The sequence below is a fragment of the Eurosta solidaginis genome, chromosome 1 (genome assembly GCF_040869045.1).
Source record: "Eurosta solidaginis isolate ZX-2024a chromosome 1, ASM4086904v1, whole genome shotgun sequence".
Lineage (NCBI taxonomy): Eukaryota > Metazoa > Arthropoda > Insecta > Diptera > Tephritidae > Eurosta > Eurosta solidaginis.
In genome coordinates, this window is record NC_090319.1 from 394,869,447 (window position 1) to 394,896,608 (window position 27,162).

Consider the following 27,162-nt stretch of genomic DNA (forward strand, 5'->3'; position numbering starts at 1 on the left):
ATGAATGGGCAAGGCGTAATAATCTTCAATTGCCAAGTCTGAAGTTCCTTCATATTTACAAACGCAACATCTTGGTTGATTGTGCCGATGTTATTAGAATGCATAAGCTTGTGTTAAACGCATCTATATGAAAAATGTCATTGTGTCACCGCCTTTAAGGAGTATTTTAGCACCACTAAATAAAGGCACAACAACAATAAAGCAAGCTGCCACTCTTGGTTACATGAACACATGAATTTAATCCATTTACACACGTACATAAAAGGCGACGAAGAATAATACACGCACACACATGTAGTCATCAGCCGAAGTTGGTTCTCATACATACACACGCATACAGTTGGTAACCAAGCAGGAGATTCTAGAAGCTGAAACGTCTAGAGCTTTGGAGAAATATGCGGAAAAGGCAACAGGGAGTATAAAAGCAGCGCAAGCTGAGGAATGACTAATCAGTTTGATTTAAACACGCTATCAGTTGCGAAGTGAATTATAATTGTGAAGTATAATGGTACTACGCCCAAAGTAGTCTAATAAAGACCATTTTGCAATACAGAATATGCAGTGATTTATTCAACAGTTTAGCGATTCGAACGTTCTCAGAAGGTTTCAAATAAGTGAAAGTTCTCTAAATTCGTTACAATAAGTTTACAGAGAAAGTAATTTTTATAAATTCGTAATAGTTTGATAAAAGCCCTAATCTATAATTCCGACGGAGCAAACCAAACTTTTGGGACGAGGCCCCTAATGTGCATACGGACTAAATAATTCGCATCGTTTTCATTCTCCTCAAATATATTTGTATGTTTGAGCTTATGCAATTAGTTAGGAGCAATGAACATGTGTTAAAGTAGTATGACATCTTTGAACAAATAAGGGCATTACTGTATTCGTCTGCGAAGCAATAAAAAATATGGACCTCAAAATTATATCATGAAAAATTTGATACGACAAAATCTGGAGAGCAGATAATTAATTATTATTTTTAATATGGGGCATTTGGTTTGCATTATAGTTTTGTTTAAACGTCAAAGAAATTTGTTTAAAAATGTGTTCATATCTTAAGCCATAACATGACTCCCCGCTTAACAACAAAAACTAACATTCTAGGTTAGTTAATGTGCTTCTAAAAATAGCGCAGTGCAAAACTTGTTTATATAGAACATGCCATAAACAAAAAGTAGTCAAACACACAGTATATGTACTGTACGAAAGAATTAGTATATGAGCAGAAGGCCATTGGGTAAAAGTTGTACAACAAAACAACGTGACTTTGGTCGAGTCTGTTCCTCGATCATCGCAGAGGTGCAGTTCGAATCCTTCTCCCTGGAGAAAAGGCGTTGAAGAGATTTACAAGCGTAATAAAACAGCTTTCGCCTTTTCCGTCCTGATGTCGCGTAGTTTCAACCTTTCCCAAAATATTCAAAATCTCTCAATACATGGAAACCAAGATTCTTATTTCTGAATATCGTTTTGGACAGTTAACTATCTTTTTCCATCAGTTCGATTTTGGAAAGCATCAATTCAATTTTAGAATGGATCATTTGAACTTTAGAATAGTCAAATGTTCTTTAGAAAACTTCATATGTACTTTAGAAGTATCAAATGTACTTTAGAAAACATAAATTAGATTATAGAAAGCATAAAATGTACTTTAGATTGGTCAAACGTACTTTAGAAAGCCTCAAATGCATGATACAAAAAAGAAGGTAGTTCCACTCAAAATTTCTTGACGTATTTGGGGATTTTTGAAGTTTCATAATGTTTGTTGTTTTGCCAGAAGCGTTGCCATACCGTTACTGTTTAAGGCGCAATTGTGGTTTTTCGGGATGGAAATTTCCTTTAGGATGAAAACGCAATGGTCATCTGGGACAATAATAATATGCTTTAGCACAATTTATGTGCATAGGTACATATCGATTGAGAATACAATAAAACATGTAATTTTACTTAAAAATAGTGGATAATGACTCATGTAGCTTGACCCCTAGACAGAAAAAAATACACGAAAAATCCTGTTGTTCTAGCATGGCCCTATTATCATGCCCCTACAGTAAATATTTTTCAAGGCATGTTGAGGAAAAGTGTACCTCCAAAGTCTGCATGTCTATGTCAATGCTAAAAGGGCACAGAATGTGTATAAGCGGGGCTGCCCAAAGGTGACCCCTGGTACGACGGGCAAAAACACTCTCATAACTAGTCGCTAACCTGCAGAGGTACAGGGTAATATTATCCCTAAAAAATGGTTTAACAATTCCCTCCTAAAGCGCAACGCTGGAATTATACAATAAATAAAAAAATGTAGACCTGTAGCCAATTTATCAAGAAATTGCCGTGTCTGTTTATAAGGACCTCCTTTGAGCAAACAATTGACAAACGTGTATGTTTTGTCAAAAGGTTCTGAGCAAAAGTACTGGCTATATTCCCTTGGTTTGCATACTTCGATCCATTCTTCTTCCACCAAGACAATTCTCGGGAGCTCGAAGAACTTATTAAAAACCTTCTTTTCTAGGCTGGTATTTCGTATTAAAATATGTCCAAGGCATGGGGCTCGTTATTTTTTCTTTTTTATTTAAAATAATTATGAAAGTAATTTAGTCGTATTCGTTAATATGAATTCCATCAAAATTAGAAAAATTCGTAACATTTTTCAATCTGGTAGCTTGTTTTTGGAGAAATTGTCATTATCCCCGCCATTGCGGAACGATACAAGGTGGCAGCATGGTGATAAAAGCTTATGTCAAGTCAAACCTAAAAATTCCTAACCTAAATGGATCGGGTGTTGTTGAACAAAGGTTGCAGTATCTAGAGGACCTAGTAAAGCACGCCGTAGTTTAATGGCGGAGATTGCGCTAGAGCAATTCAGCATAGTACATCCTTCCACGCTGCTGAACTCGAACTTGGCGATATGCCAGTTGGGCAAAGAAATTATGTACATAGTTTATTGTTAATTTTTTTTATATAAATAATATTCATGCTTAAGAATAAATTTATGTAACACATGCTACAAATATAGATGTTTTTAATAACAATAATGTGAAAAAAGAAATAAATATGGTTCTAAAGTTCATTTGATATTATCAAAAGAGCATTTGATACTTTCTGAAATACATTTGATTATTTCTAAAGTACATTTGATTTTATCGAAAGTACATTTATTGCTTTCTAAAGTACATTTGATAATTCTAAAGTACATTTAACGTCTTTTAAAAAACAATTGACTATTCCAAAGTCCAATTGATACTTTCTAAAAATCAAATTGACACTTTCTAAAATCAAATTGATGTTTTCGAAACTACTACTGGAAAAGGTGTAGTTCCCTCAAATAAGAAATATGGCCGCCAATCAGTTACTCCAAATCAACTAATACCTTCCCAGTGCTCTATTGATATGTATGCACTTTCCTTGAATGGTATAAAAAATTACTACATCAATCGGCTATTGTCACAGTTTTCAAATGCATGAAACGACAAAGCGGAACCATAAACATTGAAGAGAAAAGATTGATAAGTCTAATGCGTGAAAGGTATTTGTAAAAAAGTAATAGTTGAGTAAAATATCTAAAGCATGAAACAAATTTTAAATAAAGACATTTTATTTATTTTGAAAATAATAATACTAAAACTATTATAAAGCTAGATAATCCTCAACATTTTATAGCACACATTTATGGGCATTTCCTGCTTTGCGGACGTTCAACTTTCTTAGCCATATAATCTCGAGTCAGAATAAGAACTTTTGATGATAGAATAGAGGATATATGTTATATATTTTCAAAGTTTTACTCAGTCTCAATGGGATATGGGAATGTATGTATACGAGTATTTTAGTAATCTATAAAAAATAGTAGTGAGTTTTTTAAAGCATTCTGGAGTAGAGCTTACGATTTCTTCTCGAACACAAGCGAGATTTTCGAGACCCGAGAAATCGAGAACTCGACTTCTCACGAGATTCTCGTGTCTCGAAGTACTCGTAAATCTCGCGAGCTTTTCGACATAAATTTATTTGCTGTATGGACAGTATTTATACACTTGTTTTTTTTTTTACTTGTGAAATTTTTTTGATTATATTGCTTTCCAATGACATTTAACTCATAACATATTTTATACATATCATGGCGAAACGATACAAGGTGGCAGCATGGTGACATACCTAGAAACATAAATAAAAGTTCCATGTACTTTGTTTTTGTAAATTCGACGGACGAATGTCAAAATCGTACTGCGCCGGAAGTTGATGTTTCAAATCAAATAAAAAAAGTTTATAATCAGCTGTCCCGTGCTGCCACCTTATATCATTCCGCTATGATACATATAATTTTGTTCACAATATTTTATTTTTTTAACGAGACACCGAGAACACCGCTTCTCGCAAGATTCTCGAGTCTCGAAATACTCGCGAGCTTCTCGACTTTAAATTCAGTCGCTGCATTGGCAGTATTCTATACATTTCGGTGTTTTTTAGTTGTGGTTTTGTGGAGATTTTAGCTTCCGCTCTAGAAAAAATCCTAAGCCCTATATAAAACAGCCAATGAATCGATTAAATTGAATATCGAGAAGCTCGCAAGCCTTACGAGTATTTCGAGATTCGAGAATCTCGCGAGAATTGAAAGTCGAGAAGCTCGTGAGTATTACGAGTAATTCGAGATTCGAGAAGGCGGTACTCGCGAGAAATCTCTTCTCGAACAAGTTCGAGAAATCGCAAGCTCTATTCTGAAGTTCCCACTATTAATTTCCTCAGAATCGCATACTAAATATTTTAGGAAGTTATGCAATTTTGAACTATTTTTTGCCTTAAAAAATTTGACTCTAAACTGATTTCTGTACGTCTGTTTCTTAGAAGGTCGTACATTTTGCATCGGGACGTTTAAGAAAAAATCATATTTTGAAGCTCATCCTGATCCTCATCCATGGCGACCGCCTTGGTGTCTTGGTAGCGTGCTCCGCCTACCACACCGAAGATACTGGGTTAAGTCCGGAGCAAAGCAACATCAAAAATTTAGAAACAAATTGTTTTCAAATAAAAAACAGTTCTTCTAATCGGGGTAGCCCCTCGGCATCTTACTAAAAACTATTGTGCGTCACAGGAGCCGTTCGTAATTGGTGTAAAACTTGTCCGTCCCGTCCCAACAATTCTTAGGGAAATTTAAAAGGAGTACGACGCAAATTGGAAGAGAAGTTTGTTATTTGATCCTCATCCAATTTAGCTTTAAAATATTTTTTTGGCATTATAACAGATCACAGGATTTTGTAGATGGATATAGTGACTGTTCTATATAAACTATGTTACGTAACAAATTAAGATTTTCGTAAGAAGTATGAAAAATTACACTGAAGATGGCACAAAGCCGAAAGCTGGTTGTCTCCAAACCAAATTTGACAAGGGATGACGAAACATCATTCCAATCTAGTTACATCAAATTGCCCACAGTCGAAATATAAACAGAATAAAGGGAATGAGAAATAAATAGTTGTTGGGTCATTGAAGACTATAGATAAATGTGGTCATTGATAACCGTCAATAAAAATTTCTAAAGTCATCTTTGCTTTGAGCGGCTTTATTGGCGATTTATGTGGATGGCGCGACAGCAGGGGCTAAAACCCCTACACCCCCTGGTTCCCGTGGACTCTACAAATTGGAACAATCGAAGAAAAGATTTCATTCAGGGGATAGGGATTTAAAAAAATTATATATGCTAAGTCTCGTATTTATTCCTGCAGAATGTCATTGCGTGTAGTTTTTTTAGTTTAGTAACTTTAGTAATATTTCAAGCATTAAACGAAATTGCTGCATAACGGAGTGTTGAGTATTTCCTAAAGCTAAAATCTTTAAATACTGAGTTGTTAAGCGAGTTTGTCTCTAACTTTTGTTTTCTACGGCACTGTGCTGCCCAAAAAGCATGACATCGTTCAAGCGCCTTTTTTATATGGCTTTTTGCATATATATAATTTATCGGCATTTGTCACTTGGCTTTCCGTTTATTGTTGCAATTATCAACGTTTTTTACTTGGTTTTGCTAAACTTGCTTCATATAAATATTGTCGTGTTGCATGCGGATGCCCCAGACAGTAACCAAACGTTTCCGTGACAGCACCAAAACAAAATGTGCGCTTATTTTAACATCAAAAATTGGCGAAAATTTCCTCACAGTTGGACATGGGTTTTCCGCCGAATAAATGCTTTTGGTGTGGTAGTGTTGCTGGTGTTACCTCAAATATACAGTAATATATTAACAGAGGGCATCGCGGGGAACGTACATGACTACCAGAATTTGTACCACACAAACTCTGATAATTTGTCGATTAATCAGGATAGAAATGGTAATATGATTCGTATCTTTAGATTTCACAATTTCGAGCCGCGCTCTTTGAATGAACATACTTGGTCAGTAACAGAGAGAGATGACGCAAAACAACTGAACAGTAGAAAGATCGACAGTAAGAAAAGTGTTCGTAGAGAGCAGAAAACTACGTCCGGAAAACGAAAGGTGCGTGGCATACACTTCGAAGCTGATGGAAAAGATCTTTCTGTAAATTTGGAGTTCATTGTACCATTCTTGCGTGTGCCCGTAACTCGCAGTGTTGAACTTACACAAACAGCTTTTCGAAAGTTGGCCGATCTGAACGTGAATGCCCTACTGTTTGGTGGTGGTTTTGTGATTGCTGCGGCTCTGGTTGTCGCTTTAGTAAAAACGATGAGTGCACCCACATTTTATGATTATGGCTATAAAAAAAGTACGCGTGCAGAAAATTTCGTGAATGATATCGATTTTATGAGCGCTTCTCCATTAGTACATGACGAAAATCGTAAAGCGACAAAGCCCGGTAAGTAATCAAGGCTAGTGTGTTTATATACAAAGGAAAGTGATTTTTATAACTTATGCCTTTTTTCTACATAATTTTTCAGTAACTCTGGAACAAAGACTGTATGCGAATAATATAAATGTAACGGCTTGCGCGCAGCGTGGCATCTGCAATTATTTTCAGAGAACTACAAAATTCGTACAGACAGGAAAAGGGACGCCGGCTGAACGCATTATCGATGGACTCACCAAGTAAGATCGCTCTAGACCGAATGAAAATACTTGCTTATGAATTAAAACATTTCTTTGGTTAGCTTTAATGTGCTCAAAGTGTTTTTGAATGACACGGCGTTGATGCATGCTATAGAATCCGGACGAAATAAGGACGCGAGTTCTTGTGAGGATATTTATAGAAGTTGTAACTGGACATCTCTGCAAAACAAGGCACTGCAAATTACTTTGGATTATTTCATGGGCAACTTTTTAAAATTTCAATAATTGCCTGACGGCAACTGAAAAAAGGAAAATCTGTCTTAGTTCTTTAAAAGCTAGGGAGACTATCGAGCAGAAGCTATATTCCTTGTTTATTGATTATTTATAGCGTGATCTAATCGATGTCGGAGTCGGTATAATTTCGACCATGGGCTCTTCATGCCTTAAAGGGATGTAGGGTTGGTGAATATTCCAGTACCTTCGATCTTATTACTGTGGCTGAAATTTAAGGCAATACCTTGCCAGGTCAATTACCAATCTCACATACGCCAGGGGAATACGGTTTTACGAATATTAATTATATCAGTCGGGCTTGTATATTAGGTTGTTAGTTCTGAAGCGTACCGGATGTATATCCGTCAATTGAATATCAACATTGATAGCACTACCCAAAAACTTCCGGTAGTGTCTATGTCGCTACAGCATCTCAATTTTATCCAATCAAAAATGGTAGACGTCACTGCTACTAACAAAGGAGCAGAAAAGAAAACTCGAGATCGTTGTTTCTTCAATCGCCAAACTTTTGTTTGATTTATACATTTTTAGGTCCACATGTGAATACAACTTGCTCATAAAATACCATCCCAACAGGAATTTCTCTAAATGTTTTTGAAAACAACTTGAAGTAAGTTTACATAATTAACGAAGTATAAACGCTTTCAATAATAAATCAATTTTAATTTTCTTCAATCATCTTTTTGTAAGCGTTGAAAACCCAAGTGTATTGCTTTCTTTTAAAATTTTATTTATGCTTACATTTTTAAGCTTCTAACCAACGTCCATTTCGATTATTTTACGTTTTGTTTCAAACGATTTGTAAACAAAAAATCAGCGTTTTGTAAGCTTAATATCTATGTATTTCTGTAAACGTTTTAAAAACTTAGTTTTCCTTTACTTTGCTTGTTGGGGTATAAAAAAATTCAAGGAGCGATAACTTCCGAAGAGATTTTAGGCCGAGCTTCTCTTCCAATTTGCGTCGTGCTACTTTTTAATTGTTCCTACAAATTGGCGGGACGGGACCTACATGTTTTGTGCCGACTCCGAACGACATCTGCAAGGCAGATGAATTTTCACTGAGAAGTTTTCCATGGCAGATATACACTCGGAGTGTGTTTTTTAATTGAACAATTTATTTTTCTAAATTTTCGATGTTGAACCCATGATCTTAGGTGTGGTAGGGGGAGCACGCTACCACCATGTTGGGATATAACGAAGTTTAAAAAAAATAAAATGAAACGAGAAAAAATTAAGTAAAATTAAATAACAACAACGAAGTAAAATAATTTTACAAAGAAAACTGAATGATAAAATAAAACTAAATTAGAACAAAGTCAATGTGAATTGAATAAAAAAAGAAAGTGAGATATTTATTCCGGATAACTTATTAACGCTCGCAGGCATTATTTTCCTGTCATCTCACTGCATCCGAAATTCGAATTAAAAAATTTTTAAATCGTCACTTTCCGAATGGCACTTCGATGTTTGGTGGATTCGGGCAACGGGTTTCAACTTTATAGGGTAATGATGAGCTGGCAGATCCGCAAGACCATCACATAGACTGTGGCCATTTTATTTATAAGCGTGACTGCTGTCACGACTTTTTCGTGCTTAAGATGGAAGTTAAGTGAAAATATCTCAAATAGGTTGGTAGAACGTTTCTTAAATATTTTTAAGATGACTTACTATTTCGCGTAATTTTAATAAAAATGATGGCAATAAGAGGCAATAATACTTAGTGCTGTTGAAATTTACCAAATGCTGTTCTTGTCCTAAAATCGCTCAATAATAGCCGTATCTGCCAGTTCTCAAACCAATATACCGTTAGAACATACGAGAAAAAGGATTTAATTGTAAGTGTTCGATTCCGTCATCAATAAAATTTGTACACGTATCGAGCGCTGAATGGAATGTCAACCTTAACCCTCTGCCGATTCGAAAATGCCTTATCTTATCTGTATCAGAATTTATTTGAAGAACGCACTACCTAAGATTATTTTCAAGAAAGCCTACCATATAATTCCGTTGAAGAACTTCCTTGACTCAGCACAAAACCCATACACTTTCAGTTGAAATAGAGCAAAACAGGTAATAGGACATTCTTCAGACGATTTCTGAGATAGGCGTTTTCGGATTGACAACCACTCAGCCTCCGATATGTTGTACGCACAATAACCTTCAGTTATGATCCCTTGCCTTATTTAATCAATTGTTTTATTGCTAGTTTAAACTACTTTATTCTATGAAAATATTGTTAAATATTTGTATATATTAGTTAAGTGCCAAATAAACTTTTTCTATATAAATACCATTTGACATTCTTTTTTTATTAATGGAGATCACGAAAGAGTCAATATTTTAGTTCCATGTTTTTAACGTTGACGGAGTGTGGAAACTTATTGATGGGAAAACAATAGGGATTTATCTAAACATTTTCTATCTTGTTAAAGTCGAGCCCCAATAGGAGTGCCGCCTGTGCGTTTCACCCGAAGCACGGCCTAGCAAGCGTAGCCGTTGGGAGACCTTATTTTTTTGTCGAGGGCCTTTTGATAGCGATGCAAATGCATATACTACTTACGGCAAACACGCTTTGTAAGGGCTCTTTCATGATGGAATAACCAGGTGAAGTAAGCATTAATTGTCTTGCTCTAAATTCTTCTTTGTTCTGTCATTCGGCTATCTGAAAATTTTTCAACAATGTTGTCCCCGAAAAAGTGTTGTTGTTTTTTTGCATTTATGCCACTTTTAGTACTTTTTCACATAAACATACGTTTAGTAGCTGGATGTCGATGCATTTCAACTGAATTTAATTATTATTTTGGGTATTTCCAGTGTCGGCTTTTATAAATAAACTTCCATCAAATATGTTTAATTTATTCCCAAAAAAAATCTAAACAGGTCTTTGTAAAAGCGAAATGTTATAGGAATCCAACCAAATGTTTTCCTGTTTGTAGCTGCCCAAGGCTTTAGAGAAATGTTTTTGTCATTCATACAACAATAACACCAAAACTTTTGAAAAATGCATATGTGACCCGGTCTATGAAAAAGTGGCTTATGACTCAAAAAAAAAAATATTCCATAGTTTTTGAGACGCTCTTTCACGTGGTGAAAACTAGAAACTTCTAACTTGCTTGGAAGTGTACTAAAAATGTAGATAAAGAAGAGCACAAATGAAAGACGATGAAGCCTTTGGTTCCTTCGATGCCACTGGAGCCAAAATACCGGTCAGAAACTGATTTGTGCTTTGCCTTTTAGGCATGACTGTTCATAATGCACAAAAGAAAAACTACTAAGAAACTGAAGAAATGCATTGTTTATCTTTAACAGCTGTTTCTCGCAATTTCTTTTTTGAGTCATAAGCCACCTTTTCATAGGCCGGGTCACATGTGTAAAAGATTTCGCTAAAGCAATGGCACTCTAAATATATAGTCTCTGTTGGTGTTAAACGCAGCCCCTTAAAATTTAGAGAAATGTTAACATATTTAGTGTCATTTGCTAAACATGAATCCGGCTCCGGCAATATACATATGTATAAATACTAGAATATTCTGGTGTAAGCCTGATTGCCGCGGAGCCCATCTATCCCCCCACATATTTTGGTAAAATTGGTAAATACATCTTGAATTCAACTAGAATATTATAAGGAAAAATGTCTAACTTCCTACAAATCAATTAATCTGCTGGGAAGTTGTAAAGATTTTTAGGGATAAACACATTGATAGTATTACTTTCACCTCCAAGTGGCTCTGTTAAACTTGTTATCATTACGACATCAGTAGTCGAATCCGAAACCCATTCTAGTGCCGCCAAAGGCAGAAAAATTTAGCTCAATAACTGGCGTATATACGTCCATTACGTATATGTGGATAAAAAATCTCCCCTGATGTTGACGTTGGGCTCAGTAATACAAATATATACTCTTTGGTTGAATATCAAATAATCGACCAGAAATCAGTTGGCGTAAATAGGCCTTAATTCCACCCAGTTCTTATTTAGGTATGTTGAAGCGATAGAAGGCGTTTATATCTTGAACACACAAGGTCAATAGTATTTTATTTTTGTTTTACATCCGATTCCCTTTTGTCTTTTAAGTTAATGTAACACTATGTACCTATCTGCCTCTAGTTAGTTATTTAATGCAAGCCATTTAAACGCACTTGAACAAATTGTACTTAATTTTAATAATATGTTTATACATATGAGTGCAATACTTAACGCCTCGTTGTCAATGAGGAAATTCGCCTATCCCAATAAACATACTCGCAGTGACTGACAATTGTTACAATAAAATTTCAACTGTTCCTATAGGTTTTAATGGCAGTAGTCAAGAGCCAGAATTTGGCTGTAATAGGGTCTACACAAGATGACTCGCGAGTCAGCTGTGTACGTGTTCACTGGCCGTCAAAATCCAACACATTTTGGTTTTCTCACGAGTCAGCCAGACATATCCCTGTAAAAAATACTGCGACTAATCCCTAAAAAGAGCGGTATTTGTCTAACTTAGCGGTACGAAGTGATTTACATAAATAAAAACGATTGTAGGTGATGGATTAGAAGTATTTAAGAAAAATGCGCAGCCCTATACCGAACCAAAATGACTTGAACCACATGTTCCATTATCGGCGACCCATATCTCTTGGAATGAATTGGCGACTTAATAAATTTTTTTTTCTAACAATTTTTTGCAAGTTTTAATATTGCATTTAAAATGTAGGTGCATAACCTCCTGACACATTTAAATCAGAAAAGAGATTAGTCTTCCCATAAGGGTGAAAAGGGGATTGGTCCTATCGTTCCGTTCGGGTATAAATGAGTAAAATTCGACTCTTCCTATGACATACTCAAACAAAGGGAACAGTTCAACTCATACAAAGAGATCAAAACTGGCATTGGTCGTTTTTATTGACATATATACATTCATACATTTCAGTCATGTTTCAGCTACAGGCTTTTTATACTCAGTTGAGCAGAGCTCACAGAGTATATTAAGTTTGATTGGATAACGGTTGGTTGTACATATATAAAGGAATCGAGATGGATATAGACTTCCATATATCAAAATAATCAGGATCGAAAAAAAATTTGATTGAGCCATGTCCGTCCGTCCGTCCGTCCGTCCGTCCGTTAACACGATAACTTGAGTAAATTTTGAGGTATCTTGATGAAATTTGGTATGTAGGTTCCTGAGCACTCATCTCAGATCGCTATTTAAAATGAACGATATCGGACTATAACCACGCCCACTTTTTCGATATCGAAAATTTCGAAAAATCGAAAAAATGCGATAATTCATTGCCAAAGGCGGCTAAAGCGATGAAACTTGGTAGATGGGTTGACGTTATGACGCAGAATAGAAAATTAGTAAGATTTTGGACAATGGGCGTGGCACCGCCCACTTTTACAAGAAGGTAATTTAAAAGTTTTGCAAGCTGTAATTTGGCAGTCGTTGAAGATATCATGATGAAATTTGGCAGGAACGTTACTACTATTACTATATATGTGCTAAATAAAAATTAGCAAAATTGGATGAAGAACACGCCCACTTTTTAAAAAATTTTTTTTTTTAATTCAAATTTTAACAAAAAATTTAATATCTTTACTGTATATAAGTAAATTAAGTCAAAATTCAACTCCAGTAATGACATGATGCAACAAAATACAAAAATAAAAGAAAATTTCAAAATGGGTGTGGCTCCGCCCATTTTCATTTAGTTTGTCTAGAATACTTTTAATGCCATAAGTCGAACAAAAATTTACCAATCCTTCTCAACTTTCTTAGGAGCATAGATTCTCTGACGCTAACTGTTCTCTGTGAAAATGGGCGAAATCGGTGGAAGCCACGCCCAGTTTTTATACACAGTCCACCGTCTGTCCTTCCGCTCGGCCGTTAACACAATAACTTGAGCAAAAACCGATATATCTTTACTAAACTTAGCCCACGTACTTATCTGAACTCACTTTATCTTGGTATAAAAAATGGCCGAAATCCGACCATAACCACTCCCACCTACTATATTATGTAGAAGAAAATGAAAAAGTTCTACAAGGCAAAATCAACAGCCCTTGGAATCTTGGCAGGAATACTGTTAGTGGTATTGCATATATAAATAAATTAGCAGTACCCGACAGATGATTTTCTGGATCACCTGGTCCACATTTTGGTCGATATCGCGAGAACGCCTTCACATATACATCTAAGGGCCACTCGCTTTTAAAATCCTCATTAATACTTTTAATTTGATATCCATATCGTACAAACACATTCTAGAGTCACCCTGGCCCACCCTAATGGCGATATCTCGAAAAGGCGTCCACCTATAGACCTAATGCCCATTCCCTCTTAAAATGCTCAGTAACACCTTTCGTTTGATACCCATATCGTACAAACATTCTAGAGTCACCCCTGGCCCACCCTATTGGCGATATCTCGAAAAGGCGTCCACCTATATACCTAATGTCCACTCCCTCTTAAAATGCTCAGTAACACCTTTCGTTTGATACCCATATCGTACAAACATTCTAGAGTCACCCCTGGCCCACCCTAATGGCGATATCTCGAAAAGGCGTCCACCTATTGACCTAATGCCCACTCCCTCTTAAAATGCTCAGTAACACCTTTCGTTTAATACCCATATCGTACAAACATTCTAGAGTCACCCCTGGCCCACCCTAATGGCGATATCTCGAAAAGGCGTCCACCTATAGACCTAATGCCCACTCCCTCTTAAAATGCTCAGTAACACCTTTCGTTTGATACCCATATCGTACAAACATTCTAGAGTCACCCTTGGTCCACCTTTATGGCGATATCTCGAAAAGGCAACCACCTATAGAACTAAGGATTACTCCCTTTTAAAATACTCATTACCACCTTTCATTTGATACCCATATCGTACAAACACATTCTAGAGTCACCCTGGCCCACCCTAATGGCGATATCTCGAAAAGGCGTCCACCTATAGACCTAATGCCCACTCCCTCTTAAAATGCTCAGTAACACCTTTCGTTTGATACCCATATCGTACAAACATTCTAGAGTCACCCCTGGCCTTTCGTTTGATACCCATATCGTACAAACATTCTAGAGTCACCCTTGGTCCACCTTTATGACGATATCTCGAAAAGGCGTCCACCTATAGACCTAATGCCCACTCCCTCTTAAAATGCTCAGTAACACCTTTCGTTTGATACCCATATCGTACAAACATTCTAGAGTCACCCTTGGTCCACCTTTATGGCGATATCTCGAAAAGGCGTCCACCTATAGAACTAAGGATTACTCCCTTTTAAAATACTCATTACCACCTTTGATTTGATACCCATATCGTACAAAAAGATTCTAGAGTCACCCCTGGCCCACCCTAATGGCGATATCTCGAAAAGGCGTCCACCTATAGACCTAATGCCCACTCCCTCTTAAAATGCTCAGTAACACCTTTCGTTTGATACCCATATCGTACAAACACATTCTAGAGTCACCCCTGGCCCACCCTAATGGCGACATTTCGAAAAGGCGTCCACCTATAGGCCTAATGCCCACTCCCTCTTAAAATGCTCAGTAACACCTTTCATTTGATTCCGATATCGTACAACTAGAGACACCCCTGGTCCACCTTTATGGCGATATCTCGAAACAGCGTCCACCTATGGAACTAAGGATCACTCCTTTTCAAAATACCCATTAACAGCTTTCATTTGATACCCATATCGTACAAACATATTCTAGAGTCACCCCTGGTCCACCTTTATGGCGATTTCTCGAAAAGGCGTTCACCAATAGAACTAAAGCCCATTCCCTTTTAAAATACTCATTATCACCTTTCGTTTGATACCCATATCGTACAAACACATTCTAGAGTCAGCCCTGTCCACCTTTATGGCGATATCCCTAAATGGCGTCCATCCATAGAACTATGGCCTACTCTCTCTTAAAATACTCTTTAATACCTTCCATTTGATACACATGTCATACAACCACATTCCAGGGTTACCCTAGGTTCATTTTCCTACATGGTGATTTTCCTTATTTTGTCTCCATAGCTCTCAACTGAGTATGTAATGTTCGGTTACACCCGAACTTAGCCTTCCTTACTTGTTTGTTATGGTGTTGGTGCTCAACTTGCTCCGCGTTGCTCCAATTTTTCCCAAAATATTTAATTTATTGAAATACACTTCTCGAAGTATGAAACAACTATTTTTTCGATGTTTGTTGGGATATTCCTAGCTTAAAAAGTTCTTCGGGAAACTCACTCAATTATCTGAGGGATTGAAAAAAAAAAAAAAATCGGTAAAAAAATTACCAACAGTGAGAAATATTCCCACATTATTTTAAAATGGAAGCCCTTAATATTTTCTTTAAGGGCTACACATATACATTAGGGTGGTCCTAATAAATCATACTTTTTTCCACTCTCACCCCTACTCACTCTCACAGTAACATCAAGGTCAAAAATATGACATATCCGATTGGGCACAGTATAGGGATGTCACTTAGGGATCAAAGTAAACATTTCTCTATTTATACTAAAAAATATAGTACCCAAATCGATGGCGATATCACATATGTATAAATTTTGGTGCCAACTGAAAATGGCTAAGGGGTGTTGCACAGGACTTCAGATTACGCTATGAAGACTCAATATATTAAAATGTGAATTTAAACTACTGTGTGACACCTCTTCACTAATCGCCTCCAATCGGAACAAAGAGTTATTTGAGATATCTTTGTCTAAGGTATTACCGTTGGAATTGGTGACCGAAAAAAACGAAATATTGGGTTTATAAGGACCACCCTAATGTACATACTATGACTCTACACACTTGCTGCTGCGTACGTTCCGTTGCGTTTTTTAATTTCCAAAAATTAACTCAACTTAAAACGTATATTAAATGTTATTACGTGAGCAAAGTAGTTCATTTAACACGAAAATAAACTACACTGTCCTATTAAAACGGTATTTAGGTAACAGTCAGAGCATGACATTATAAGATGAGGAAATGTATTTTGGATTATAGGGCAAACGATAAATTGTATAAAGTTATATTTTCATTCAAAAACTTTAGTAAAGCTATAAATACCGCGTTGCAGAGCAGTTCAAAAGCCGTAAGGTTTCAAATTTAAGTTTAAATATATAATGAATCATTTAGTGCGACTTATTTCAAAAGGGGTTTTGCTCTTACTTATATCGTGGGAAAAGCAAATAATCACAGCAACAAAAATGGTTTCTTCAACAGATCGTACTGAACGTTCTGGTCTATTCTCGTTCAAACCTCTGGGTAGTGATGTGGATATTGGTTTAGATTTGAAATGCCTTTTATTCAAGTGGCATTGAAAAACTATGTGGACAAAAATGGATATTCTCCTGTAAGTTGGAATTACTTAGAAAATACATTTTTTTTACATTACTATTTCCTTGCAGGCCACAGTGAACATCAATACGGCATCATTGATAACCACTGGCCTTATGGCTGGTGGCAGCCTTATTTTGGCCCAATTCATACGATCGCTAAGCCCATTCGTAGAACGTCCACTTAAAAAGGACGAAGAAGTGGACGAAGGAGAAATGAGTAGTAAAGATATTGCAAATAGCATATTCGATGACGATGGAAGAGAAGCAAAAGATATGAAAACTCATCTGGAATTTGAAGACGGTCTTCTTTATGATGTTAAAAATATATTAAACCACTTTAAATTGGTGTACAGAAATGGCACTGGCAAGAAAGTCGGTAAGAAAAATTTGTTAGAGTTAAGGGGCTTATACCAGTTTCACACAGAAATTTAATGAAATAATTGGTCAAGTATTCTACATTAAAGCCTTTTCCCCCTATTACGAGTATCGATTGCAGTAGATAGTCGACCGCTGAGCCATAATCGATTATCTATATAATGGATAAAAATTATGTTATATTAATAAAAAATTAAAAAAATGAAAAAAAAATTAAAAAGTATATTTCTGCATCATTTACACCAATAGACTTTTCAAAAAAATAGAGACATATTTGGTTGGGTGCAACATCTATGAATAGTTGTGATTCCATTAGGTTCATCTGTGAAACTGTTATTAGAATACTCCCGTCAACAGCGTGCCTGTCGTGAGAGGCAACCGGAATGCAAAAACCCAAAGGTTAGGGGGTAAAAAAACAATAGTTACCGATGCAGTGGGGATAATGCTACACTCAGAGAAAAAATCGTTCTCAAACGAACGAAACAAGTTCAAAATTAAGAACATTCGTTGACAAAAGTCTGTTAAGTACGTTTTTTCTTAACTCGTGACCGATGGGCTTGTTTTAAGAACAGTTTTTCCAAGCACACCGTTCGTATTTTATGACCACTTTGGTATTGATGTGTGAACCTTCTGTGCTCATTTCAAGCACTACTTGGACTTGATTTAAGATTTTGCGTTCTCACGCTTCGAGAACAATTTGTGGTCGATTTAACATTTTTCGGTGTTAGTTCAAGAACGGTTTGTGCTTGATCTTTGGGGGTTTGGGGAAGGTAATTTTTTCAAGTAGGTACCCATCATTTATTTTTTTTTATTAATAAATAATTTATTTGTCATTAATAAAAAATATTATAACAAAACAAATTATTATTAAAATTCCAAAAAGGTTGGAAAAAAATGCAAAATATGCATTTTTCATATATTTCTCCTATCGAGAAATTTTTATTATTTGATGATGCAATCTGAATATATATTTAAAACATTTCATAACAAGTTTGAGAATTAGCTGTGCATATGTGAATGGAGCTGAACGAAAAATAAGAGTTAAAAAAATAGAATGTGAAAAAATTATTTTAAAAAATCTCAGAGTTTGACGGCGATCGAACTCGCGTCACACGATAGCAACCGCAACATCATAGCCGCTGGGCTAATACAACTGCTTGGTAGCTTGTGCCAAATGTTGTATTTAACATTGTAGTGCACACGAATTATACTGTTTCTTTTTTCTAGAACTTAATTTAAGAACATTGTTCTTAATTTAAGAACATTGTTCTCATTAATAGAACATTTGTTCATATTTTAAGACGAGCCGTTCTCTTTTCAAAAAAATGGTTGTCAGTTCAAGAACAAGGTTGTTGTTTTGAGAACAGGTCGTTCGTTTTTCAAGAACAAAAAAGTAAGAACATGAAAAGCTTGAATTGAGTCCGGTGGTGCTGGATTTTAGAACGGCGTTTTTCTCTGAGTGTAGGAGGTTCTGGTACGATAGCTCCCTGGATTCAATCCAGCAAAGTCTTAAGGGTGCGTTACCGTAACAACATCTAGAATTAATACTAGTACTAAGCTATCGATAAGTCTGTATACGACTCTCAGAATACCTGATATGTCTGTCCACCGAAAGATTTTTTTGCTCAGGCTTATTGTAAATATCCTGCGTTTGAATATACATAGATACTTGTGTTTCATTCATCCGGTAACCACGTCTGTTTATGTATAGAAAATTTCGGATAATCAGAACCTGTAAAAATGTAATAATAAAATGAGATTTTGAGGCATCACGGGGTATAGAGGTGGTGTACTATAGAAAATGTGTCGATAAACGGGCAAAAGCTATTTCTGCCATTAAAAGCTTCAAAGTATACGAATTCATCTGCCCTAGCAAATTTCGTTCGGAGTCGGCATTAAAGGAAACACTTAAGAGGCCCCTCAATGTATATTGGAAGAGAAGCTCGGTCCCTCGGAGTTATATCGCCCCGATTTATTATTATTTATACAAAAACAGAGAGTTTTTACTTCGTCCATAGAGTGTTCTCTCAACTCTGGGCAAATTTTTTTATGATATGTTTTATCATTTAAAGCCTGTTTTTTTTTTTTTTGAGTGTATGCAGTTCAAAAACACAGACTATTTAGACCAAAATATCTATCTATTTATACATTTTTTCTTTATACCCGCAGAGACAACATTGCCCAACGTTATTGCTCACATCGAGGATACTTTTTTGGGTAATCAAATTGATATTGGATCCTGCGTGCAAAAGTATGTTTGTTTAATGTTACACGAATCCAGTAAAAGAGTTCGTCAAGGTGAAGCAACGAGCATCCACAAAATCATTGATGGATTCAGCAATTTCCCATGGATTCACGACGCACTGGAAGGCTACCAAGAACTGAAGAGAGCCGTCAAGGCAAGCAAAATGGAAACAAACACAAATTGTATATTGGCATATCCGACATGCAAATGGGATGCACCAGAAACACAACTAGCGGAACTCATGAGGACACATTTAAATTTTATCTAGAATTAAGAAACTCAAAATAGAACTTAAAAAAAAATGTACTTGCGTGAGTTGAATCATATCGAAATAAAAGAAGATTAACATTTTGTTGTCTACAATTTACAATTCAATGATTATTTATTCAAAACACATTGAGGTTACAGTTACATACATATATGTACATATGTATACATAAATAAGTTAATGTTTGCCAAAACAGAAATAACGAAAGGAAGTTTTATAATATAAGATAAATCAAAATTATTGCTTTCTGGAAAACCTCGACAATTGTTTAATTTTTTTTGCGTATATTAGATAAAATGTTGTATTTTTATTTTTCATGTGATATAAAACGATCATTTGTGGTGACTTGACTATAACGCCATAGTCATAAACAGATCATAAGCATCATCTTCTGCACAATTATTTTTACAAATTATATCCCAGCAAATCAAAATACACTGAATACTAAAAATTTAAATATAATAAACAGAAATCAGTTGGGTAATAACTATGAGTTTACGTTTATATAGCAGCATTGTTTCGCTTAAAATTACTTGACGTTATCAAATAAAATTAGCACAAATTAAAAAAAAAAAACTTTTGGTAATTGAATTTTTGGTCTGAAAATGACACCCGAAATATAAAAAAAAACATCAGTGCAATTCTTAAAGTGGATAAGCACGACAGGAACCACTTCGAAGAAATCAGTTATTTGATAATATTACGGCGATTGGTAAACTCTAAAATAAAACTATCAACTTGAAGCAAATATTGACCGAAAAGCAATACTATTAACTTGGGCAAAGGAGAAATGTCAGACCTACTATAAACAGACTGACTTCTTCTAATGGAAATGGAGTCAAGATTAAGTAAGTTACAATTGTTTATGACTTATGGCCTCGAATGATTTGATTTTTTGATGCTCTTAAACCGAATCAAAGTATTTTTCTGATAAAACTAGGATTATAGGGTTTTCATTTATTGATAATTAATTTTTAGGCAACATTCAACTTAACTTTTAACTTTTTTCCTTTTGCAAATATAGGAGTGTCACTTTTTTAATTTTTTGTATTGAATGTAAATTGTATTTTTTCGTGTATATGTATGAAGTTTTTCAAAAATATTTAAAATATTTTTATTTAAAGTAAAATGCAAGCACTGCATAGTAAATTACCATTCGTTTTTGCTTATATCAACATTTTTTTTATGAATGTTTTGCATTTTATCTGCGTCACCTTGTACAAAAAGCTTGTTGTGTATTATTGCTCTGGAAATGTTAAATTTGCTGTTCCTTATAACAATAAAATAATAAAATCCTCCGCTTGTTCTGTCATTGTGTTAAAGTAATGATCACTATTACATTTACGGAATTAATTTTGCTTTATTATTTCTGTTACTGAATACACATATATAGTTATTGTTGTTTTTTTTTTTTTGTTCATAACTCTTACGCGGCCTTTTACAATGTTTTTAATTATTTATCAGGCAGGTTTCCGAAGTAATCGGAAATTCAAAAATGAAATTAATTTCATTTAAATAAACTATTTTTAGGAAAGTAAATTAGTGTCCCAAATGAGTTTCAACAATCGTGCTGTATACAATTTTTATTCATTTTGATACTTTTGTGTTCTTCTCGCTATTGCAGAGGAATTTTCGGGTACAACAATTTTATTAAATCAAAATTTTCAAAAGGTTTTTGTTTTTTTGTTTTTTTGGGATTCTAAGTTATTAAGACCGAGTTTTTTTAGTGCGAGTTAAAACTCCAAGATGACTAGAGGTTCATTTTACCACTTTGTTCGATAACATAAAATTTTGCTGCTCATCTCAGCTTAAGCGGCCAAAATAGCAGGGTTAAACTCTAGTCAACTTCAACTGTACGCGAACTGAAAAACAGGGCCTAAGGAACCGGTCCAATCTAAGGTTGCCAGCAGAGTGCCTCCTTAAATTAGTTTGTCAGCGCAAGAGCTTTGAATTTACATATATAATTTTATACATATTTTTTTTTTTTTTTTGTGTTTTATAATTTCTTTTTTATCTTTAATAATGCGTTTTAACTATATAAATATATAAAATTTTGCACTTATATTTAACAATATTTATTTCTGTTTTGGGCAGTAAAAACCTTCAACTAACAAAATGTACATATATTTAATTCACCATTTAATGTATATCATTTGCATTCATAATGAATTATTCGGGAATATTATATTTTTATTGTTTTCTTGTATGGCTTGCATGCGAATGGTGATCCATGAATGATATAAAGACAATATAGGTAAAAAAATTTTCTAAACGAGTTTAGTTTTTACATTCGATAAGCATACACACATACACACATATGATGTCGCTATGCTCTGAAAAAACGAACCACGACGATTGAGTATTGATAACTCCACTTCCAGCAATAACAGAATTTCTATGCAGAGTTCGGCAATACTGCCGTCCATATCAAAAAGGCAGTAAAGTGTAAACAGTAAAATCAGAGAAAATTGTATTTTTATTAAGGAAATTTACGATTTTTTAAGCAAACATGAAATTTAAAACCTTGTTTTATCTTTCAATGTGAATTTTAAATGAGAATTTGCTTAGTTAATGAGTAAATTGTGTTCGCAGAAAATTAATGACATTTAAAATTCCTACAAGGAATTAAATGGTGTTTACTACCTTCCTGCTATGGACGACAGAATTAGGGATAGATGGTTGTAATCGATTGCACCAACGATTACTTGTTCCGCAATTTGCTGTTTTCAACTTTAATTATATTTAAAAACAAACCTACAAAAAGGTCTGCCACTGACATCAGTTCCAACTATTGAAGATCTTCATAATGCACTCGAGTATTGTGAGAAAGGAAGGTACTATTAAAGAAAACGGCGTAACTAAAACCTGGATCAACCTGACAAGTACACACAGATTTGCAGTGATTAAAAATATCGCACACCTATATCAAAACAGCGATCAACTCAAAAAACGCATTGGCTCAAATGAAAATACAGGTAAGTAGATATTAAACTGGGAAGCCCTAACGTTCGAAATTTCATATTTTTGAGTTAGCTCCCTCTTGATCTAGGTATGATCTTATATTACTTCGCCAAAAGTACACAAACAATCCGATGAATATATCATGGGCAAACGTCGACGTTGAACGTAAAATTTGACTTTCCTGTGTGCCAGATCGCATTTCACGAAGGTTCAACTTCAGCACAATTAACACAGCTGTAGAATCTTATATATTATTTCTAATTGCAGTTTTTATGTACAGGTCCCTTTTTCGCTCTTATTTGGAATCCAAATCTATAAATAAAGTTTTGGTTGTAAAGATGGCGATTCGTACTATTATCGAGCTTTGGGCATTATTAGTCGTAGTGCTTTTGTTTAGCTATATTTTATTAAAAATAAACGATTGTGAGCACACAAAGGAATCTATTTGTACTATGGCACTATTGTGAATATTTGATTAGAACTAACACTGCATTACCGGCAGTTGCTAACATTCGCCAGATGGAAGCGAAGTTAATAGATGTTTGATTAATAGAACAGCTGATTTCTGTTGATATATGATAGACTTTTATATTTGTTGCAAGATGCGCACGGGTCCGGCTCGTACAAGAATATTCCTTCTATGCATGAATACTACCTCTAAAATTTTGAATTTGATGTTGACAAATCAACAGATGGCAAAGCAAACAATATGGTCGCTGCAAAGCTCTTCGAACTGGACAAAGAGAATGTGAAATATAAAATTTATCTAAATTAATTTAACTCCGCTTACGCCCTGACTGAAGCGCGCGCCTCTCAAAAGACCTTTCAAAAAAGGAGGCATCAGGCACTTAGAACAACTCAAGTTTGAAACTGACATTTATTGCGTGAAGAACTTTATTTTGACGATAAGTTCCAAAGAGGGCAAATTTAGCACCTTGACCTAGTTCCATGTAAAATCTAATCGGATGCAAGTAACATTTTAGATGTCGTACTCGAACTGCCGCTAATGTCGCTGTCTGCCGGTAAGCTACTTCATTGAGAAACCCAGAGTAGTAGTGCCAACATGTTTGAAAAATATTTGGCAATATTAAATTTATATTTTGACCTGGCTAAAGGCTACCCTTGGCTTTCGTTAAACAATTGGTAGCGCCTACAATGTACCTGCGATTACAATAACAATAAGCTTTATATCAGCCTTTCACAGTAATCCCAATCGTTTTGTTATCGTTTTCCTTATGCCATGTCACTTATAAGCAATTTACAAATATGGATTCATTTCCATTATCAAAAAAATTTATGTATTTTGGAAGCTTCCGCTCTTAATTTCGCCAGCTTCCATACTTTGAAATCATGATTACTTTTGTATTAACAAATTAAAAATCACACAAACTTATAGCCTATCACATTTATGTAATTTTTTTATTTTGCTCTTAAAGTTCAAGGGTCAAAAGGGTCAAATTGCTTCTGACTTATGGAAGAATTAATGGTGGCGGTTTAAAGTGTAAATATATAATATATAATAACTTCGTAATAGCTAAAACCTCTGCAAGTGTTTGTACTTACGGTTGGAAGAACTTTGTGACAACCTTTAAGCGCAAAAAAAAGAGCACAGTACCCTTTCTCTTGACTTTGCTGCAAAAAAAAGAAATGTAATGAAGTCCAAAGTTGTGTGCATTTATTTGACTATGGCAAATTTAAGCTACGGATCGTGAACAACTAATCTTTCACAAATTACTTTAACTGCAGTCCTTTTTGTTTTCTCATACGTATGTTTTTTTTTATCCCCGAACTTTAGAACTTTGAAAAACTTCATTAAACTTAGACCGAATGAGATACCTTTTATTTTCAAGTGAAATGTTAAGCACAATAAAAGCAGAATTAATTCGCACTCTTTAGAATTTAAAGATACTTTAACTTTAACGATTAGCGTCAACATATAAAATAACCTGAAAATGCTACTGTGTTATTCGATTATAAAGGTTAACCTCTTCTATTCCTTGAATTACTTGAAACCGTGTATGTACATACATATGTATGTATGTCTGTATATGCGTTTCTAGGTTCTTAAAAAACCACTCCGTGTGCCTTCTCCCAACACACTTGCATTATCCCCTGTAAATAAAAACTATGAGAAAATAATAATTGTCCGGTTCCAGAAGCTCTACATCGTCACATTTAAATTTGTCACAGCGTTCCTACCATAGATTTTGTTAACTTCTGAACTGCGTCCGTTTTTTCCTTTTACATTATTTGCATAGTCGTCGTGTCGCCTTTCCATAATTCTTGTCTATTTTGTCGTGTGTTTTGTTGCTTCCTGTCGGGATTGATGTTACTATCTCTAGGCTATTTCGTTTGTCCATCCAGTTAGAACTTGATCAATTTCGTTGGGTTCCAACAACTCTTCAGTAGCCACATCGTAATTGTCATTGCACAAATCCATTATAAACGGTTCCATGAGCGTATTTATATTATCCAAACTCGTACTCATTGAATCCTTTCGACCCCGTTGGCCATTATTAGCAGATGCATTTATGGTAGTGGCGTCATTACTCTTATCGCCGACTGCTGATAATTGTGGTTGTTTTTGTTTTAATTTGGGCTCATTGCTCAAGTGATTCATAGCGGCGCGTTTTTTTGCCACTTTATTGCTCAAACATTTTATTAACAACATATCCTTAGTAGCAGCCGAGCATCCAAGAATTGGTTTAAATAATGGACTGCCAGATCTCTGAATTTTTGCTTTCGTCGTTTCATTCATTATAATTTCATCAATACCGCTGTCAGAATTCGAATCGGTTTCAGCTGATATAAGGTCAGGTAGGCTCGACTCATCGCTGCTGCTATCTATGCAACTATTATTGCTGCTGAGTGGGCCAAATGGTGGCGATGGCAATTCACATGGCCCACCAATCATTGGATTATGACGATAATCGCGTAATACAGCAGGCGTTTCTGTTTGACAGTGCAATGGTCTGGTGAGTGCAGATGAAATATTGGAAAGTAATGGAGATGGCTCTTGATCCAAATAGTCTTCATTCGTTAGCAATAGTTCTTGATTGTTTTGGTCGGGTATCTGTTTCAAGTGGTTTTAAAGAAAAAAGAAAATAAAAACTATGTTAGTTTCATCAAAAAAGTTGAAGAGAGTGGTCGAAGACGAAAAGTGAATGGGCTCATATAATGGCATTATATCAAGCATATCCTCCTCTACTTCGTTGAAAAAGGGATGAAAAATCTTGAACTAACAACAATTATCATATTTGCATGTAATTTACTAAAACATACGAAACAAAGATATACAGTTTTTCTTTGCAAATGGATCGATTATGATTTGTTTTGTTTTTAAACTAATCTATTCTTAAATTTAAATACATATTCATAGTAATTAACAGAAGCTTGTCAGTACAATGTTATCACATTTTTTTTTTTTTTTGGACTGGCTCATTTGGTGCTCTAAAATTATTCGTTGTTGTACATACTGTTCAGTCATAATGACTATGAAGTAGAAGCCTTGCTGAGGACAATATCGTAAACCTTACTAACTCTAATTTATTGTTCCTTGTTTCTTTGTCCAAAAGTTAAAATTCACTCGGTATGGCTTTAGTACTTTTTAAAAAATTTATTATATAAAATGCCATGTTCTTTTCTTATACTGCATTATATGCGCTTAACATAATATTGTAAATAATCTGTAATTAATATGCATTAAAAAAATGTTTACTAAATAAATGAAAAACAATGTAAATAAATATTGTAAACACAATCTCATTTATATATTGATACATAAAAAATTAACTTATGCCACTTTCAAAAATAACAACTCATAAATTAGTGCCCGTTACTCTTAAGATTAAGTATATAATTCACGTCTTATTATTGTCATAATTTTTATTTCTAAATACATAATTTCTTAGAACTAAATTGTATGTTATACCGTTTATCGATTTTTGATCTTAGGACCATATGCACTTTTTCTTTACATGTCTTATTAGCTTACTTTTTACATTTAGACTAGAGTTGGGGATCTTTTTAACTACGGAACGAAATAAATGCGTTTTTGAGTTGAACTCGTTCCCTTCGTAGCACGGACATAATATTTATAAGTTTTATCGTATAAACGTTGTTTCATAAACAATTTTGAATGAAAATTGAAAAATTTTTGTTCAATAATAATTTTTTGTCAATACTTAGGGCTTCATTCGATTTGTTCTAGCAATGGTATTCTCTATCATTTTCATTCGGCCTTTACGTTTCTTACTTAATTTCAAACAGGAAGGCGAAAGCAAGTGTCAAATGATATTTGCCATCGTTTAACATAGTGCAAATACACTAGCGATTCGTGTCTGAGGCGAAACGAAAGTTCGTTTCGTAATAGAAAATGGAGTCCTTAGTTTTTATTTTTCCTTCACAGACAGGCCACAGACCTAAATATATCTAACTCACATTTGTTAAGCCTTTTTCTAACACTTGTTGTTTCCTTTCAAGATATTTAATAAAAACCATTGTATTTCTTTTTATTAATGCGAAACTTTTGGTGTTTCCCCTTTTTTTCGCCTAAACCTATTCTTCTACAATTCCGTGGGTGCGCGCCGTTGCCACCACGAAATTGTACATTAATAGAGTTTAGAGAAAATATTATTGATTTCTATGATTTATAGCTTTTAGTCTACAATGCTGG

The 27,162-nt window shown here is 34.8% G+C and overlaps 2 protein-coding genes across 5 annotated transcripts in view; one reads left to right on the forward strand and one right to left on the reverse strand.

The window, feature by feature from the left end:
* Positions 1 to 6,070: 6,070 nt before the first annotated feature.
* On the forward strand, positions 6,071 to 19,527 carry LOC137241456 (uncharacterized). Its single transcript, XM_067769075.1, has 5 exons — positions 6,071 to 6,821; positions 6,904 to 7,051; positions 7,114 to 7,282; positions 16,708 to 17,014; positions 19,183 to 19,527. Exons 1-5 carry the CDS (start codon positions 6,101 to 6,103, stop codon positions 19,524 to 19,526), a joined length of 1,689 nt encoding a protein of 562 aa, XP_067625176.1. The 5' UTR covers positions 6,071 to 6,100; the 3' UTR covers position 19,527.
* A 79-nt stretch (positions 19,528 to 19,606) lies between these two features.
* sima (similar) overlaps positions 19,607 to 27,162 on the reverse strand; it is a 309,049-nt gene continuing 301,493 nt past the window's right edge. For all 4 annotated transcript variants that reach the window (XM_067763673.1, XM_067763670.1, XM_067763671.1 and 1 more), the window contains one exon: positions 19,607 to 25,560. In XM_067763673.1, the coding sequence (XP_067619774.1) occupies positions 24,826 to 25,560 (735 nt within the window). In that variant the 3' untranslated portion in view covers positions 19,607 to 24,825. The remainder of the gene's footprint in view (positions 25,561 to 27,162) is intronic.

Coding starts and splice junctions, on each gene's coding strand:
- LOC137241456 (XM_067769075.1), top strand. CDS start 6,101: ATGTGCGCTTATTTTAACATCAAAAATTGGCGAAAATTTCCTCACAGT. Junction 7,052..7,113: donor ATTATCGATGGACTCACCAA/GTAAGATCGCTC, acceptor TTCTTTGGTTAG/CTTTAATGTGCTCAAAGTGT. Junction 17,015..19,182: donor TGGCACTGGCAAGAAAGTCG/GTAAGAAAAATT, acceptor TTATACCCGCAG/AGACAACATTGCCCAACGTT.